At 29.5% G+C, this 20,374-nt stretch overlaps 1 protein-coding gene across 8 annotated transcripts in view; it reads right to left on the reverse strand.

Annotated features, from left to right (window-relative positions):
* Positions 1-20,374, reverse strand: part of LOC142329797 (dual 3',5'-cyclic-AMP and -GMP phosphodiesterase 11-like) — a 623,752-nt gene that overhangs the window by 120,498 nt on the left and 482,880 nt on the right. For 2 of the 8 annotated variants that reach the window (XR_012757596.1, XM_075374607.1), the window contains exon 2: positions 17,339-17,634. The exons of 5 other annotated variants lie outside the window; for them this stretch is intronic. Coding sequence is in view for 2 of the 3 variants with exons in the window: in XM_075374607.1 (XP_075230722.1) it covers positions 17,339-17,456 (118 nt within the window). In the remaining variant the exon portion in view is untranslated. The remainder of the gene's footprint in view (positions 1-17,338; positions 17,635-20,374) is intronic. One more of the 8 variants, XM_075374617.1, reaches the window with a different exon arrangement.

The following is a 20,374-nucleotide window of genomic DNA, read 5'->3' on the forward strand; positions in this document are numbered from 1 at the left end:
TGCTAACTGCTCTTTTCCGTTCACTTTATTGCTAAACATGTTACGAATTGTACTAAAATACATTATTATATACTCAGTACTGAATATGAATTAGAATTAAGTTTTCCTCATTTATCATAAATATGTATAAACTACGGAGATTAACAAAAATATTCATTAATATTAATTAATAAGTAATTAATGAAAAAAGGAAATCACAAAACAGGGTTACACTGATTAGAAATTCAATTTTTGTGCAAAATAAAAATCCATAAACGTAACTATTTATACCCAATATAATTTGTAATTTTCATACGAATTGAGCTACGCAGACAAAAATCCAAAACAAGTTTAGAATCAAAGTATAAAAAATGAAGTGATTCAATAAGTCTAGTAATAAATTTCAGAAAAAATTATGCAACCACGAATTAAAATTAAAAATGAGATCGGCCTATGCAATCACACGTGATTTACTACAACCCATCAACATCACACGTTTTTTTGGATGATGATAGCAACGCAAAGAGATTTAAAATAAAGCTAGAAGTTGCCAGTAAAATTGATAAACTTGAAATATGTCGCAATTTCATTTCTTAATAAATATTTTCTAAAAGGTTTTATGGAAGATTGCGGTACGATTTTAAATGTGCAAGGTAAAGATAAAGATAAATAATCGTTTTCATCTCATAAACAAATAATAATCAAAATAAAACAGATTGAAACAAGGAACGTAGTCTGTGATAAATTGCTTCATCAAAAGTCGTAAACCTAAAACATAAAATACAAAAATAAAAATGACGCGTAAACAAGAATGACCTACAATTCACTTTTTAACCGATAAAAACCATAATTTCCCGAAACATTACAAATTTTATCCTTCACTATGTGAATCTAAATTTTATTTCACTGAACAAATGGGAAATCTGCAAATAATCAGAGATATTAAAATAAATGTACAATCGCATTAGATTCAATAATACTGTGTGGGCGGTTTAGAATAAACTTCGGTTATTTTATTTTTTCATATAGCCTAGATTTCACTAACTACAAAGAAAAAAAAACAATCATCAGTATATTTTTTATGAAGAAAATAATACTTATTTAATGAAAATTAAGTTTCGAAAACCAGAACGTCGAAACCTATCGAAAATAATTAACTAGATGTTACTTTAAATAATAGAGTTTATTTTGATGCGAAGTATTTTTATGAAAGATTTAATAGCTAAAAATCAAACGGTTTTGTTTTTCATCTTTTTTGCAGAAAACTTATAAATTAAATAAATTTAACGTCAGGAAATTAACAAGCAAATGACAATTGAAAATTGGAATACTCGGCTTAAAATGTTGATAAAATAATTTTACTTAACTTAAAAATATTTTAAAATATCTACAAAAATCCATAATCACAGAGTGTTCCAGCGACTGACAAAATTCAATGACACAATTCAACATAATGCGGAAAAACATTAAGCAAAAACCCTTACGCGGTACCTTACTTAACTGGTACTGAACGACTGCACAAAGTAGCTAAATTAAATTTTATTTTCGAAGGCTGGCTCTAAAATAAGTGAACTCCTCCAGTATGTAACTTTACACGATTATAAATCGGAAACAAATGGCATGAACTGAAATTTAAACATACTGATGTCAACAAAAACTTAAGCTGAATCAGTAACCGCCACAAATAAAAATAATCGCAACTATATTTACTTTCTCGTGTTTAAATTTGAAAAAAGATGAAACGGGAGGTTTGAACGTGATGAAAATTAAAAAAATTATCAATTTACTTTTACATTGGAATATTACACGCTTTTATTTATAACTAATCCGACGAACCCATCTAGTCAACAAAAACGGTAAAAGTAATACTCTCATAATTGAGCGTTAATCGCCATGACGGTTTTAATAAAATAACTTTAATTCGACTATGTTTAGATGGAAAACTCAAGCAACAAACCGGTAGTTACGTGAACCGAGCTCGTTGACATGAATCTAGTGTCACTAGAAAAATATCTGCTCGTCACAAATAGACTGATAAAAATTAATTATATGTAATATTTTTCAATACTGTAACGTCATTTTTAATTAATTACTTATTACGCAATAATTGTTTTTGTTTTCAGAAACAATCATATCAATTATATTACATACATCATATTTTTTTAAATAGAAACTCGATTACCGTACTGTTTTTTTAAAATCGTTCGATAAAAAAAGGGAGTTATGTTAAATTTAATTATAAATAAAAATAACGGTAATGGGATATGAACGGTTTCACCGCTCATACTTTGTTAAACATAAAATAATTTTTATCTTAAAAAATTTAACATCAAGAAATTTAAATTTTTTATTGTAAAATTCTTTTATCGGTTTTACCGATAACTTTACGTCTGTAGGATATGAACGAATAAATTTTTATTTGCAAAATAAACATTTTATGTATTGCATTAATTTTGATAGTCTGGGATGTAGAATTACGATTAAGAATGAATAAAATCGTATATACAGAATAAAAAAGATTGAACCATACTTTTTATTGATTGATTGAACCAGACAGTACGGCCCGGGTTACATCTGCTACAAGCTAATTAACAAAATAAAAAAGGCAAATATCATTCAAATATTGATCAACACAATATTTACGTTCACATAAATTGTTTGCTTATGATAATTATTAATCGAAATATAAATAAGAATAAAAATGCATTTTGACCGTAAATGTAAATGAATAACGAATACTAAGTGCTTTTCTTGGTTACTCACTAAAAAACGTTTTCATAATTTACGTCGGTTAAGGAAATAATAGAAAGTACAGCATTTAAGGGTAATTAAACACATGTTAATAGCTACAAATATTATCGTAACAAATTCACTGTAATTTACTAAAAAATCATATTTAAATTAAATTATAATCAAATTGTCTATTTTTTTTTTAAAGAAATAAAAAAACTGTCGGGGAGTAGAGTAAAACTAGCGATTTTATATTTAGGACATCGCTAGTATTATAATTATTTGAATTTCCTTTACTTTAAACACAATAACACGATTGAACAAATGGATACTGAAATAAATAATAGCCAATTACAATACAGCGTACATTTTTTTTTTACATTAATCGGCCAACGTATGAATAATAAAAAAACAAATTACGTGTCACATTCGTATTTTGAAAAGAGAAATCAATACAGAAAAAACGGTCGGTAATAATAAATAATGTGCAGGTCAGTTCATAGATAAATAACAGTTGACAGATCTACAGCAAAAAAACTCTTCATAAAATAAAACGGGAAAATAAATTGAAAAAATTAGATAAAAAATAAAGATCAATATGATATTGTATTCGCTAGTAACAACCTTAAAAAAAAAGAAGAGATGTGCAGATGGGGTTATGAGACTGTAAATCGAATTTTACAGAAGAAGAAAGATTAAAACTGAAAGTTATATTATAAAAATGTTGGAAGAAACATGCTGGAAAAGCGAGAGTTAATCCGTGGAGAAATGTATTAAATGGATTCGGCTACTTACCCACCGGGTTGATATAGTGGTGAACGCGTCTTCCCAAATCAGCTGATTTGGAAGTCGAGAGTTCCAGCGTTCAAATACAATTAAAGTCAAGTCATTTTTACACGGATTTGAATACTAGATCGTGGATACCGGTGTTCTTTGATGGTTGGGTTTCAATTAACCATACATCTCAGGAATGGTCGAACTGAGACTGTACAAGACTACACTTCACTTATACTCATATATATATCATCCTCATTATCTTCTGAAGTATTATCTGAATGGTAGTTACCGGAGGCTAAGCAGGAAAAAGAAAAGGAAGGATTCGGCTACTTATACCCCGCTCATATCTACAGTTAAGACTTATAACCTTAATTAACATAAAATTAATGTAAACAAACGAAAAATACATTATTTCAACTTTATATAATGTTCCAATAAACAATGTGTTTGAAAAAAAACCATATAAAATAGCAAATAATGATTATCACGTACTAGTATTAAATGAAATCGAACTACCAACTCTTAAACATATATACGTATGATGGAGATAACGTATGTGTATGTGTGTGTGTGCATGTGTGTATATATATATATATATATATATATTCGTAAAACTAACAACACATAAGAAAATATGTAAACAATATTTCCGGGCAAGTGTACGGATTTAGTATACTCGTAAACCCACAGACAAGAAAATTGTCATAACCTTCAACAACAAAATCAAGCAAAAAAAATATTGAAGACTTATCAATGTTCTAGCTAGTATTCACAGATAAAAACGTAATTTATCATTTATTTTATTTTCTGATTAACACTTCAGTAAACACAATTTAAAAAAAAAATAACACAAGCATCACAATAAAACTCTCAATGTTCTTAATTTATTAAGCTGTATACTAACATTAGTATTTTTTGTATGTACATATTTTTAATATGTACATTTTTAGTACAATGGACAACGAAATAAATATATATATATATACATATGTTTATATATCTGCGCGTAGTGCATTTTTCCTCATGGATGCTATACATGTATTTACAATTTCGTACAAAAAAATCGATCCTGAATTCAGTTTTCAACATTGAAAACTGACGGATCAAAAACTTAAAAAAAAAAAACTATCACTAACTTAAAAAAACTACTAAACTGGTCACTAACTTAAAAAACTTAATTTTAAAACTATCGTCATTACTAAAAAAAAAATGATGGAAAAAGATATATATACATCTGTTTCCTTTAAATAAATAAGTGCGTTACTGGCTTTAAAGATTTTAAATTACACAATTAAATATTATACTTTAGAAACTCAACAGTAAGTTGACGCCAATAAATGGAAGGTGGTCGTAAAATAGTTCTCCCTACTATATTTAAAAGGATTATGAAATATGATATAGAAAATTGAAAATAAATTGAAAATCAAAGAAATTACTAAACAAACGCCTATGCAAAGTGAAAATAATTTACTATTATGATCCACAAAACCTTTTATTTAATGAAATTGACAACAATTTTAATTTGGCATACCAGTAATTAAGTAACGATTTTTAGAAAAAAAAGAAATACAACCTTCAGATAATATTCTATTAAATTACAGCTCTAAATATTGGAACATTTACCCGTTTGAACCAATAATCGACTACAGAAAACTTCTTATCACGCAACTTTAGCATTTCATTAAATGAAATTTGTAAAATTAGAATATATATGAAAAAAAAGTAAACAAGAAAGTAAAAATACGTGATTCTGTGACGCACAAAATTTCAACTGAATGATTTGTTCTTTGGCATTCGTTCTTAAAATTTCACAATTCTTTTAATGGGTGATGAACATTAACTGCTTTGGTCTTAGTCCTTAAATAATACATTGGATAGCATTAAAAGAATAAAGGAACATCATTCATTTCATAAACATTATAAGTGATCCTTAATCTCTCATCACGCATTGAACAAAAAGATGAAATTATTCTTTCTACAAACTTTAAGATGATACCACGATTCTTCTTTAAACTGTAAAAAACTCATACTTTACTGAAATACAGCTCACTTTCAAAGTGAAAGTTAGCAATTTTCAACTCGTGTTTTTCCCTTGCCTTTGTAAAAAATAAACTAATTTTAGGAACAAGAGCGTCAAAGAAAAACTAAGAAGTACGAGGTACTTCTCTATAGTACACCCAAGGCGTATTGATAATTTCTTAAAATTAATACATACTTAAATATTTCATTCTTAAAAAAACTGCAAGTCATTATTTAGATCGACAGAGTTTACAAATAAAAAACTATTATCAAACAAAACTAATCGATAATAATTTAATTAGCTAAAAACGAAATAAAATTAAGCGATATAATTTTTTGTGCGAAACAAATAAACTATTGAATTAATAATTTTAACGTCATGAGGAACTATTCATAACGATTAACACTGACACTAATCATTAAACATCCGCAACAGATGTATCATGGACATGAGTATGGGACCGCGTAAAAACCGGATGGAAATAACATGATCTCATATCTAACAGGATACCGCACACCACCGCAACATAACTCATAACTCTCAGAAAGTTATATCATTACATTTGAAACATAGTATACGTAATTAATTCTTGTTAACGAAACGATTAGGTATCAATGATTCAATTATCGTAGATGACAAAAAATATTTTCGATTAATAATTCTTTTAAACCGAATAAGGCCGTTTGTGAAAAGAAACATATTTCCAACTAAGAAATTTTAAGGGCATTAGTTACAATATACAATGATTTATTTTAGAATAGTTTTGTGATCCAATATTAGTCGGTTCGAATCGGGTAAAACGTTTTAAAACGAACCGGCTTCGCCTTAAATTAAGCTTAACGCATTTTAAGAAATTTCAGAATCCACTGAAAGAAAATATACGCGAAGCAATATTAATTCCTATCGAAGTCAAACTTCAAACTCTTCTTTTAAACCTCGTACAATTTACGACAATTTTTAGCCTAGAATCTTTTTTAAAATTGTTTATCCTGATCTCTCCCCTAGATGAAAACTTTCGTGAAATTTTTTCCACTGATTTTTTTATGACGATAGTTTTAAAATTAAGTTTTTTAAGTTAGTGACCAGTTTAGTAGTTTTTTATGTTAGTGATAGTTTTTTTTTAAGTTTTTGATCCGTCAGTTTTCAATGTTGAAAACTGAATTCAGGATCGATTTTTTTTGTACGAAATTGTAAATACATGTATAGCATCCATGAGGAAAAATGCACTACGTGCAGATATATAAATAAAAAGGGAAAATCCTGAGAGGATTTCCACCTTTATCTTTCTCTTTTTCGTTAGGGGGTGAAATCCAACCTCAACGAGGAAACCCAGACAAACTCGTCTACAATAAAACCAGTTAATATAATTCTTTTTCACTATATTTAACCGCATTAACTGGCTTCTAAAATACAATACAATTTACATATGTAAAACAACAGTAATTTACATGGCATCGAGTTAAACAACAGCAAGTAATTGTTTTTAGTATTACCTGTTATCTAACACCTCATTTAGAATTTTATAACTATATTAAAGAATATATGATCAAGTTGAAATTTAAAAATGTTACTTTTTGGTTTGCAATCGGTATATGACTTTGATATTTCCCTACAAGCTTGAAGTTTTTATAACTATCATTCCAGTCATCTTATCCACTTACTGTAATTAAAATGTGTGCCTCCAAGTGTAACAAATTAAATATCATTTAAAGTTAGTGAAGAATGATGTAGACTACAGACGGTTAAACTACAGAGGATAGCCTATGGATGATTATATTTGCCATTATTTAGATAAATGCACCACACTACTTAAGAACATTTATACCCGTCTACTATCATTAATAGCAACTACCATTTCCTGGCTCGAAGCACAGAATGACAGTCTCTTTTATACCAATTAACATCAGAAACAAACGTACTTTTATCTTCAAATAAATGAAATACGTCTGTGATAACCGTCTCTTCCTGAATATCATTCGGGAAAACGTAGCACTGCTATTCAGATTTTCAGACAAATATCAAAACGGTCACCTTAAAACAGGATGAAAATCTAAAAACATTCGTTTTTCAAAGTCAGAAATACGATCAAAACGTTTTTACCAGACCAGATATGAGCTGAAAGATTCTCCGGAAACAGATACACAGTTTTCAAAATATAACTAACATCCCACGCCGACTAAGGAAAGCGAAGAGTTAAAAAATGGTGTCTAGTTGCCTTCACCATCTAGCCGACTATTAGTTTCGCGTTTCGATATGCCAAGCTGACTTAAATGTAGGTTATAAGCGGCATCTTCACATTGTTCGCCGCAGGAACAAGCTGTATATTAAACAACATTACTCTCATTGAAAGAGACTCTGACCAGTATCCCTTGTGTCTCAAGTGCTCTAAACGCGTCACAGTCATAAGAAAGGATGAGACAGATTATATAGGAAAGAATTTATCTCTTTCTATGATGACATGTACACCGACTCCAGTCAATAGAGGAGTCATTCTCTTATTTTGACCCGTCGAATATTTTCCGTAATAAACGTAAATACTTGGAATAGGCTATATGTATTAGATATACATCAAATGTATAGATCAAGTTTTTTCTAATTTAAGGTTTTACAATTTTGAACAGAATTATGAACAAATATTGTTCACAGCTGTGACATAAAATTAACTGTACTAACTAAAACATTATAGTAAATTCGTTAAATATTCTGACTATCAAGAATATAAGTAGCAAGACACTTTTCTGCCTACACTATTCACACTCACTTAACTTTTACGTTACAGATTAAGTAAACCAGTAAATTATTGAAGCTTTCAGTCCAACACCCTTTGCTAAATAGACTTTTTTTTAATTGGTATGTTACGGACCGAATTGTTTGAATTACAAAGAACTGAATAGTTGAAGAACTTGTTTATTTAAATTTAAGTATTTAAACGTCATCATATTTTTTATAAACTATCATGAGACTTGAAACAATCCGAAGAAAAAAGTTTAATAAAGGATGGTGTCATCGATATTATCAATATTACTTCAATATAACAAAAAATAATAGTAAAATAAATAACCAAAAATTACATTAGTATTCACATTCAAAGTGTTAATAAAAGTTCAAGTCCATGAAGTGAAACCCTGGAAATAACCGATACATTGGCTAGTAGAAAAGATGCAGATAAACTGAAATGTGTTAAAAATAATCTGGCTTCGAAAGGATTCTTTAGTTTACATTTTAATTATTCATAATAATAATAATAATGTATTCTACTTTCCTACATTAACAATATATCGTACTGCTTCGAGCGAGGAATAAAAAAAAAGTTATAGCAAATAAAATTAGTCCTCAAAACAGGATTAACCCAAGACATATAATTATAATGTGTGTCAATTACCGATCAGTACTACAGTGCCCACTAAATTCATATTCTATTGTTCTATAAAAGTAATCAGTCGTTAAGTTGTAACAAGTTTCCTTTCCTTCCCGCAGCCACAGATAAGCCTAGATACACTACAATAAATCAAGTGAATTCTACAATAATCAAGTTTATTGAAACACTATGTCAGTTTAAAGACATTGAAAAATGTTTTCCGATTTTTAACATCATCCGACAGCACGTTCAATGAAAACCGACAACCGTAAAATCCTATGTAACAGTTGATATTTATTTAATATTCCTGCAAAATTTACAAAAAGCGAAGGAAAATATTTATTATAGATGAAAACAAAAAAGACAATCCCTACGATGAGAAGATTTTCTGAACATGAAATTCGTTCTAAGCACTTGAAATACCAATTTTAAATGTTTTTAATTATTTTATTTTTGAGTCGGCACACAATGTCACACACAAAAAATAAGTATGATCCCTTTTTACCAAAATTGATGCAAATTTTCGACGAAAAAGTCACAAAACTGCATATGAATTACCCTCAATTCGGTCAACTGCATTTAAATAAGGAAACTACGCCAACTATAAATTAAACTGAACAATGAATCAATTCTGTAGATGTGATGTTACTAATTGTATTTCGTTTTAATCCTGGAGTTGTAACTTTTTTAACTGGATGGAGATATTCCTGATGCTAATGAAAGAGAAACGATCTATTTATCTCTACGGCTGGAATATCTTTTCGGTGCTACATAAGTTCTGTAAAGGTTTAGTCGTTACTTTTTTCAGTTTACCTTACTGAAATTTTGCTCGCAACAAAATATAAATACAAGTGAAATTGAAACAGCTCGTTTCAGCTATCTTGGTAGATTTATATTCAATATAACGATAGGCAGCATCACGAGGGGGAAGTTAAACAAAAACAAGGCTTTCATTTAACAATCAAGTACGCGAAAAACTGCTAGAAAAAATAATAAATAGAATGGAGTAGAACACTACTGGTTGAGACATCTAACTACATATCTACTCATCTTTCATCTCTTTCCATATTCTTCATCACGACTGTAGTGACTGTTTATCACTGTTGTACGTAAGTATGGATTTGTTACGATGGTTTCGAAATAAATCGACATCATTAAGTCAATCCAGCAGTGTAATGCCTTAAATAAATTAATCCTAGATTAACAGACAAACTAGTTAAAAGAATACTAAATCTATCCGCACATGGTTTTACGGTATTTAAATTGTAAAGTAAGTTAAGCTTGTTTGGTTTAACTTATGAATGCAAAGAAATTAATTATTGTTACGAGTATTCTCAAGTAACTGTAAGTTATTTTAAGACTTTTATTTTTTTTATTAATTTACCTAAGAGTAAAGTATAACTATCTCATATAACTTATCTCGTATTAGTAAAGTATTTAAATAATACTGTACTAATTTAATATGCACAGAAAGTAGTATAGAGATGATATGTAGTAAAAAATAAATAAAATGTAGACAGGATTTCAGTGATTTTAAATGAAAACTTACAAATAGGAGGATGCGGGGAATTTTGCTGCATTATTTAGTTAAATTAAATAAATGGCTAACTCTACCAATCACTCATATATGAAATAAACTGCATGAATAAACGAATATCATACACAACAAACTGTTTTAAGCACGATCCATATTCGAATCGTGTTAAATAACGATCGGCTATAAGTGTTGGGTATTTCCCTATCTCATAAAGCAAATGACAGAACAGGAAGATGATAACAAATACCTGATAGTAAGTGACAATGAACACAAGAATATTTTACCGTATCGTGATGCGCAAGTGCGGGCCAGTTATAACATTTTTTGAAACAGATTGATCATAAAAAAGGCATATGAAACAGGAAGCCGTCTTCTATACAAGAGATGACCGAAGCTATAAAATTTTCAGCCGCACAAAACATAAAAATACAAATAATAAGTGACGCAAGCCATCAAATAACAGCACCACTTTAAATCCATTAAATCAGCACCACTGATGGCTAGTGCAGCTGTCAAAAACTTTTTTCTCTTTTTAAAGATCGGTTTTATCTTGTAAAAAATAAAAGCCCGTGGAATAGTTTTTCTATCGATAAATCTTTTTTCCAAATAAAAAGCCCTAATGTTTATTCAGAACAAAACGTAAACACGGTATTATTTTATTAACATAGTAATAAAAATAAGGTTTTGTCAATCACAGCTAGGTAAGATGAGAGCTTCAAAAAGTTAGCCTGTTTGTTACATATTATGGATGTAACAAACAATTTTGATGTGTCAGTTTCAAAGATCACAAAACAACCCCACAAAAACTAGATTTCAAAAAAGAACGGTTTGTAATTTTTTTTAAATTCAAGTCACCTTGAATTTATTCTATTTATTTGGTTTTATTTATTGCATTCTTTTGAAACAGACAAACTTCTAATTCATTTAGCGTAAAACTTTTCTCCAGAAACGAAACTAGAGTGAGAGAACACAGTACGGTTTCGTAATGATTTATAGCCGACTACCCGAACCGCTACTTTGCCCGTTTATGTAGACTGTGAAAAAAAAATCGTATATATATATATATATATAATACGATTTTAAATTTATATATATATATATAATTATTACTATAATTTTTTATTAATTTTTTTAACTTACAGCTGTTTTTCCCTATATTCGTTAAAATATACATTAAACAACGAACATTTAGGAATGTTATTTACAGATTAACCACAACTAGAATATATCAGAACAATGCCTTTTAATTGGTAAATTTTGCAAAACAATGACGCACAGCATAAAAGATTATATGCATGAAATTTCCAAAATTATTAACTACCAAGAACTACCGTAACAAGGAAAAGAGACTAGCAACAGGAAAATACTATAAAGACGTGAGTAGAGTAAGTGTAATTTAAGAATGGAATGGAATTATTTTGTTTCAAAGCAGCTTGTTACGGGCAAAGTGATGTTAGCATGAAAAAAATGCATGTAAATAACGGTCCAAAGATAGTAGTTAGAGAAAACGTAGCCGAGTAGTACAGTATTTTAATTTTTATTACAATTTTCGTGATGTAAAATTAAATAAAACGTATACGGTATTATCATTTTTACTGATAACCAATATATCGCCGGCCTATGAAGAAAAAACTCAGTGTTGCCATTCATTTGTATATAGAAGAGAGAACCTACGTCACTGCTACCACAACGCCCTTCCCCCACTCTAACGACGTCAAAGTCATTCAATCCAAACAAGAGCAAACGCTGCTGCTGCCGGAAGTCATAGCGCGATAGGGTCTAACAGTGTAACAGATAACATCTGCGGGCAGGATTAAAATAAAGCTGGAAAAATATATGTTAAAAAAATAAGTAAGAAGGTTTGAATAATTGAGTTATCTTTTAATCTTACATTAGAAAAAAATTATTATCTAATTTTAAATCTCCAAATATTGGTTCAATAACGGTTAAGTATGTGCATGGAGATATTTATGTGCAACTCTCAGAACACGTACTCTAAATTTCGTATCTATTAACTGATAACTAACTAAAAATCAAACTTTTTTTGCAAATAACTATAGAATCAATAAAGTGAATAACAAAGAAAAAATAATAATAAAAGGTAAAAGAAATAAAACGTTGAGCTATTGAATTTTCTTCAAGTAAACCAGAAGGTAAACTTACAAGTTTTAAAGTTTGAACGCTCACTCAAAATAATTATAAAATATGTAAACCATAGTAAATCAAATAGTTCTGAACTAACCTTTGTAATGCAACGGAACGTATTAAAGAACTTAATTAAAACCTATTTAATAATAATGTATAAATAATGTAACATTAGCAAAAATCTGATAATCACATCTTTTGCATGACGCCTACACAACTTGAAGAATTACAAAGGATCATCAATAAATCGGAAAAATGAGCCGCTAACTACGATTAATTTTAGAAGGGGGTTCGTACAAATACACCACTCAAATATGAAGAAGTATACCACGAATATAATAAACTAAACGCATAATACTGCAACATTAGTACGTGCAACGGAAGGTGTAAGTATATGACTATAACAGAAGAAAAACTAATCTCACTTGAATTACCAGACAAAATATTACTAAAATACTATTCGGACGAAATTAGTACAAGCCAAAATTTGTTTTAAAGCAACTCACCGCAACAGTAATAATTGACTTACTACTGTACCTTCAATTCTACCGATGAATGTAAAAGGAAATGCCGTTAAACTTGTATAACCAAAAGAGGAAAAAACCATCGACAAGGAAAATTCGATTCAAAGAAAAAATTAAGTACAGTTTATTACGCAATGTCTGAATAATCAAAATTAGTAAATGTATAAGTAAAACAATGTACTACTCATCATTTCATTTTACAACCAAATAAAGGCCGATATCTACAAAAAGATCGTGCCACTACGGTATTTTCGCTTCGTCTAAAATCAGTAGATGTAAATCAACCCGGAAGTGTAAGTCATTCTCTTTATATAGGTACATCAACGGGAAATCTTTTAAAAATGAAAACGACTCGGTTAACTGCGGCATAACTAAAGCGCAACAACAATGCGGTTCGGTAGTGAAAATTGAAACAACGGTCGCATTAAGGACCCTAGGAAGTCAAAATGTCGCAATTTGGTTCACGCAAACCGTTTCTCGAAAACAATTGTATCCAGTTTATCCATTCTACTATAAATAACATTGATTTCTACTTTGAATCGAAAAGATAACTAACTTTGTAATTGGAATAACGATTAAAATAAAAGGTGCATTTTTTTTAAACGGATTTCGTTACTGGTTTATCACATCACGCAAAAACCTCTTAAGAATAATCTTCGATTATTCTTCTGCCGTCTGAAAAAAATTATACGTATATTAAAGCAACGACTAAGTAATCCATTTCGCAGACAAACCTCCAAGAAGACAAGGATGGGTCTTTATTTTTCCTTTTTCGCTACTGCCTCGGAGATGCTTTCACAAGTATCACTTGATGTATGAAAACGAGATAACAAGTATCACGAGATGTATGGAACGATAAATAAAAATAGCCGATGAAAATTGGAACCATAATAAAATATTTTTAAAACCCATATTATATTCAATTCTTATGGTTAGACTGATTTACAGTGAATATTACGTTTTATCTACTAAAGCACTTAAGCACTGAAATATCTCTCCAAACAAAAAATAATAAATTTATTATTTTTTTAATCAAGTAAAATTAATAGCAAATGAAAAAAAAACCAAAGTAATTAATACGCAAACACTTTCCTACTAATAAAATAAGGAAACCTCATTCAGCAAAAAAAAGATACAACGTGTATAGAAAAAAATAAATTGAAAGCTTAATTAACACAAAAGTCTTGCAAAAGTCAAAGCTAACTTTATTTCGCTGGGTACACCTCTACACAACTAGCAGGTGAACAATGAACCAAAGTAATTCTAATAACTTAAAATTAGGAAGTGTGTAAATTGCTGTTGGCAACTCGAATGATATTTCGTAAGGCTTGATATCCGATGTAGCTTTCTCGATTTACACCTTTATGTACCTACGTCCCTTCTTCATTTACCTACAGCTGTTACATCTACCAATCGTCAGACCAGGATGTGTTAGCAACATGAATCCAAAAACGTAATGCTAGACACGAGCATATCAAGTGACAGTTGAAATTAAAAATTACTCCGGCTGACTTCGAACTGACTACCTCTCGCACAGAAAGCCACATGCTAATTCTCTGCGTCACAATTTTTATATTATTAAAAACAACTTGCATTGGAAGAAAAATCTTAACCACAAATTTTTGAAACAACTCCATTCTGCCTAGAACGAGTCGCTAATCCATCACTTAAGCAACATCAAAGTACTGAACTGAGATTCTGTCTGTATTAATAGACTTATTTAATTACATTTAGTAATTTTCAATTAACAATTAATCTTTTACACATATTTGCAATAGTAAGTAGGAACTTCAGAAGAAAGGGAACGTCTTATTTTAATTACTCCCCTTAATTACACAATAAACAGGACTTCCTCCCTCCATTCCTCCTAAGACATCAAATCCACACACCGACTCTGTAAGCTGACTGCAGCATTAGTTTACATTCAGATAGGTTTTATTAATACAGTAATTTGAGGATGATGGATCCTCTCCTTTGAGGGGCATACAATGTTCAGCTGTACACCCGATGCTGTCCGGGCAAAACCCTCACGAAATTAGCTGTTTCATACATATTTTGGGCATACTTCCAATCGTAGAATTGTAACAATGCTAGAAAAGCTATAACAAAACACCGTGCTTACAAATCAATCAATTGTTCTGATTACTTTAATAAAAAGACGTCGAATATCTAAGTAATGTATATCTAAATAATAACAGATGTATATCAGTTCTCTTCTTAATAACAGATGTAGTTAAGTTTTGTCATTTACCGGGAAATTTTAAGATTAACTTAAGAATTAATTAATCTCATATTAAATAATTATTTACTTTAAACGCTTTTTTAATTGAAAACACATTTCGTACACTTAATCCTTTACTGCACGGATGAAGAAGGAAGAGTAAATTAGAGAAAAATCAAGAAAATACCACTAAATCAATAAAATGTCTATTAATGAAACTTATCAAAAATTAAATCCATACCAGGTATTCCTGACATACCAGTTGTTCTTATAAGAAAGTATTACAGAATAAATTACGGATTTGATATACAGGGCGAGGCAAAAGTATGGAAACACATCAATAACTTTAAAACCGTTCAGGATAAAATACTGTAACTTTCAGGATAACGTATCGGGAAACAATTTTACCTTTTGACGAGAAATAGAATTTCAACCTCTTTTTCAGGGGTGGCCCAGGGAATGTAACTCAACTATTTTAAATGCTAACATCCTTTGTGTGAAAAATCATTTTAAGGGACTCTTTAAGATAAGAAAAATGATGTAAATAAAAGGTTGGTACGATATCTGTACCCAAAATGAAGGCGACATAAAGTTTAGATTTTGAAAACTATTAAATTTAGTAAGTTCACGTAATAAAATTAAATTTAAATAATGTTATTTTTATTTTATTTTTTAACGTGTAAAATTGTTTTTATTCCTATTTAATGAGTAAATACATAAAAATACTGCCACCTGTTCATGCTGTTAATTGATGATCTCTTACATTATTGCAAAAATAAAGTTTATTTCATTGTTGTGTTATATTCCATTTAGTGTTTCATTATTATACCGTTAAATTTATTATCAAAGTCCATTATGAAACGTCATTGGCCACAACTCCCAAAACTTTTGGTTTCAACAATATGGTGCCCCGCCTCACTTCGGTCCGCAGATACGTGAAATTTTAAAGACAATTTTTCCTGAAATATGGATTAGCCGAAGGGGTCAAATTGAACCCCCCGCGAGATCACCTGACTTGTCATTATTAGATTAATTTTTAAGGGCTGCTTAAAAAGTAATGTTTGTAAGCCCCAATATATCGATAATTTAAAAAATAGAATTCAAAAATCTGCACAAAATATCACTAGGGAATCATTGGATAATGCACCATCATCGTTTCACCAACAGTCTGGCAAAACACACTGTCAAACAGGACATTTCTAACATTTATTAAAATTAAATGTGAGTAAATAAGCAAACGTTATGCTTACTAAATAAATAATTTTTAAATAAATTTATTCGATAATATTCATTTAATAAAGTTTTACAAATTTATTTATTTGGGATAACAGCTCCTTAAATTATCAATGTAATTTTTTTTTCAAAATCCTAACTCCGTAAAAATTATGAAGACGGAAAGTAAATAAAATTATTAAATACTTCAGTTATAAACTACATCGACATGTTACTTAAAGCGACCGTAAACTAAAATACAAAACATTACACAATAAGCACGCTTCCAGTACTAAGGAAAGAATATGATATCAAATAAATAAAGAATTTGTTATAAAGGGTAATTTAACTGAACAGTATACTGTTGTATATTAAGCACTTAACATTCGATCATTTTAAAATGATTTCCATATTTTTCATAAACAATGCAACATCTACGATAATGATAAAAAAATATGATGTCAAATTAAATGATCGTATTCAAAGATACGTTACGAAATATCAGCTGTGTAATGCAATACAACAAAATCTGCATTACGTAATATAAACAAAAATTAATTATGAAATCTGTAAGAATATTTATTCTATTCAACTGTGCATAATCTATTAAAATATAGAATTGACACGTCATCGCATAACTAAAAAAATCTGAGGCTAATAACAAATTCATTGTAACCGTACAATAATTAATGAATATTAAAAAAAATTTGGTTTTTCTGGAAAAAATAATAAATAAAACAGAGCCGTAACTATTTCCTGCGGCATGTGCTGGAAGCGTCTTCAAGGTCGACTACACTACGTTACTTTATGAATGCAAATGACAGTGAATTATTACCTACGTTTTTTTCTGCGACGATATCCTTTATGACACATGCTAAACCTCTGGCCCATTGAAGGGGTCCCGTTCGTTTCTTCATGCCATGCTTTGTCGTTTTCCACCTTAGTATATCCATAGTCGAAGCTATTTGATGATGTCCATTCCGTTTAGTAATGTAAATTGCTTTCACAATAGTTTACACAAACAATAACAAGAAAACAACACTAACTAATATTTATATTTTTTCCTTTTTACAATATTATATTTCATTCAATAGCCACAACACAAGGACGAATTTTTTGCGGTAATTGATTCTGTAAGACATGTAAATTAACAACTTACCTCGCATTCAGTGCGATCTTATACATAAAAAACGCGTGTATTAAGCGAATATCTGAATTCTGAATGCTTAAAAAACCGCTTTAAAATACCATTTCTATTTCAACAAATAAATTTCAAAATATATTTAGCAGGAAACATTAAAACTTCAATTGAAAAACAATCAAAGAAAGGTAAAACGAAAAAAATAATAATAAAACGTAATGTATATCTTTAAAAAAGAAAAAATAAAGAAAATATGTTTTTTAATGATATTAGGAATCGGTTTATTACTCAGAACACCGTTAAACAGACATGCTAATACGCCATCCTAATGATTACATCAGATTCGTAACATCTTTTTTGAATGATTAATACAGAGAATAATCAATAAAAGGATCTCTTAAAACAATAGTTACTGAAATAATGCATGCATTTTCAGTACATAGTTTTATCTAAATCCATCAGAAAGAAAATAATCCTGAAAACAGCAACTTGAGAGATGTTTCGTACAAAAGCAAAAGTCAGCGATAAAGGAAAAGGTAATTAGCACATAACTCCTAAATGTTCGTAACTTTACTCTCTTTAGAGAATTTTAATTGATCTATAAAATTTATTTATTTATTCAACCAAATATTAGTAACATGTAAACCAACGAGTTTAATAACTAATCTGTGTGTGGTAAGTGTGCAATAGAAAACTAAAAAATCAAATTTTACCTTCCGGTAAATAACGTAACGAAAAGAATTAACCTGCATAAAAAACACGGAAACATACACTAAATAATAACAGAATATAAACAATAGAAAAGTAATAACATTAGCCAAAATAATAAAACTGTGCATAAGTCGACTAGAAATGATGCCGACTACTGATAATACTGATGTAAGTCCACGAAAGATGAATATGATTCATCAACCATGAATGGATATGCAACAACGCAGAGGATGAGGCAACGTAAATGCCAGTAATTAGCATTCATAAGGAATTAAAGGCGCAACGCGACTAACCTAACCTAACTTAACCCTATCGGCCTATATAGCTCCCACAGGCGGAATTGTCGGGTGACACATTGAGAGAGAGAACGTTAAACAATACGATTTGCATTGCCTTAATTATCTTTAATTCTTTTAATACGTAACAATAATAATTCATTTGGCTTCCTTTATTAAATCTGTTTCTTTAAACAAATTTTACAAACAGTAAAATCGCTATCATAAAATTAAGCAACACGCAAAGTTTTGCACCATCTAATTAGTCTATAGGTAAATTACATTTATTTCATTAACAGATAACAGGAAACGTGGGATTTAACTAAGAAAATATTTATCGGGAGACTCATGTTTCACATAATAATATCTACAAACATAAGTTCTCACGGTCAATTTCGAATTCCTGAAATTATTAAATAACATACGTACACGTTAAAATGGTACAATTTCTGTATTTTTGTTAAAACATAAAGAAATACTTCTGTGCAGTAATTCTCAAAACACCGAGTCTAATTTTTTTATTTCATATGGAGCTAAAAATCATATTTATTCAATGATATGCCGATGACTTAAAAGGGGCTACACTTATAAGTCTGATATAAAAGAAGGAAGTAAATATAATAATTAAAATACATTCACGTCTCTTTCCTGGAAAGGAAAAACTAAAACAAGTTTCGCACTGAATGAAAAATAACAATATAAACCGACAAAGGTTAGCCGGGATTAAAACACCGTCACCAAATTTTATTTATAAATAATTAACATCATATACAGTACTTCAAAGAAAATATATATACTACAATTACAATTATGAATCCAGAGTTGGATAAGACGTAAGTCATAATTTATTCGGTAGGTATTTTGAAGATAAACTTTTGATAAATTCAATTTAAATTTATCTTTTAGATGAATATTACAATGCTAATCATGTCACCAATACGCGTAAGAAACTACAAAAATGACAACAGTGATGATACGATTCCAAAATAAAACTATAGCTTATAGCTTATGAGAGAAACATCGGGGAATATAATATAACCGATTTTGGAACCCCGCTAAACGTCAGACAATTAACTCTTGAACTAAAAGAGCCTACAAGTTCACTCGCTTGGTACTGCAGCCTAGCCTATCTTGGAAAGAGGTTTAATCTTAATTAAATTTGCCGATTAGAAGTCAGCGCGGTGTTGACAAGCGAATAATTTTCTAACATCACTAACAAGTCTAGCATCTCTAACGCCATTCAGGGTCGGACCCGTGATTTACAAATACGTTTACTGAAGTACAAAACCGTTACACGGTTAACCTACATTATAAGTTATGATCAACTGATATATGCTTGTTAAATTCGCAAAAACATTTTTACAGAAACAAAATGCAGACTATTAGCAACAAATCTCAAACTGAAGAAATCAACCTATCAAAAAAATTTTTTTCTCAAAATAACTTTTAATCTAAATAATGTTCTTTAAAAAAAAAGTTTCGATCTGTACTCGTAAAAATATTAAATCAATCGGTTCGCCTTTGAATGTGTAATGAAAACCGTAACTACCCGCGATAATTATAATTTTTCATTTCTTTTCGTTTTAAATCCGAATCAGAATATTTCTATTCAATAAAAATGTAATACTTCATATGTTACCATTCCTTTCGAGACCTTTCTTTTTATGAAATCAATTTGTTTACACTTATTTATTCATTTTTATTCAATATTTACAAGAAATTAGTTCAATACGCGACACACTTA

This window comes from Lycorma delicatula, chromosome 1 (genome assembly GCF_047948215.1).
Source record: "Lycorma delicatula isolate Av1 chromosome 1, ASM4794821v1, whole genome shotgun sequence".
In the NCBI taxonomy this organism is placed as follows: domain Eukaryota; kingdom Metazoa; phylum Arthropoda; class Insecta; order Hemiptera; family Fulgoridae; genus Lycorma; species Lycorma delicatula.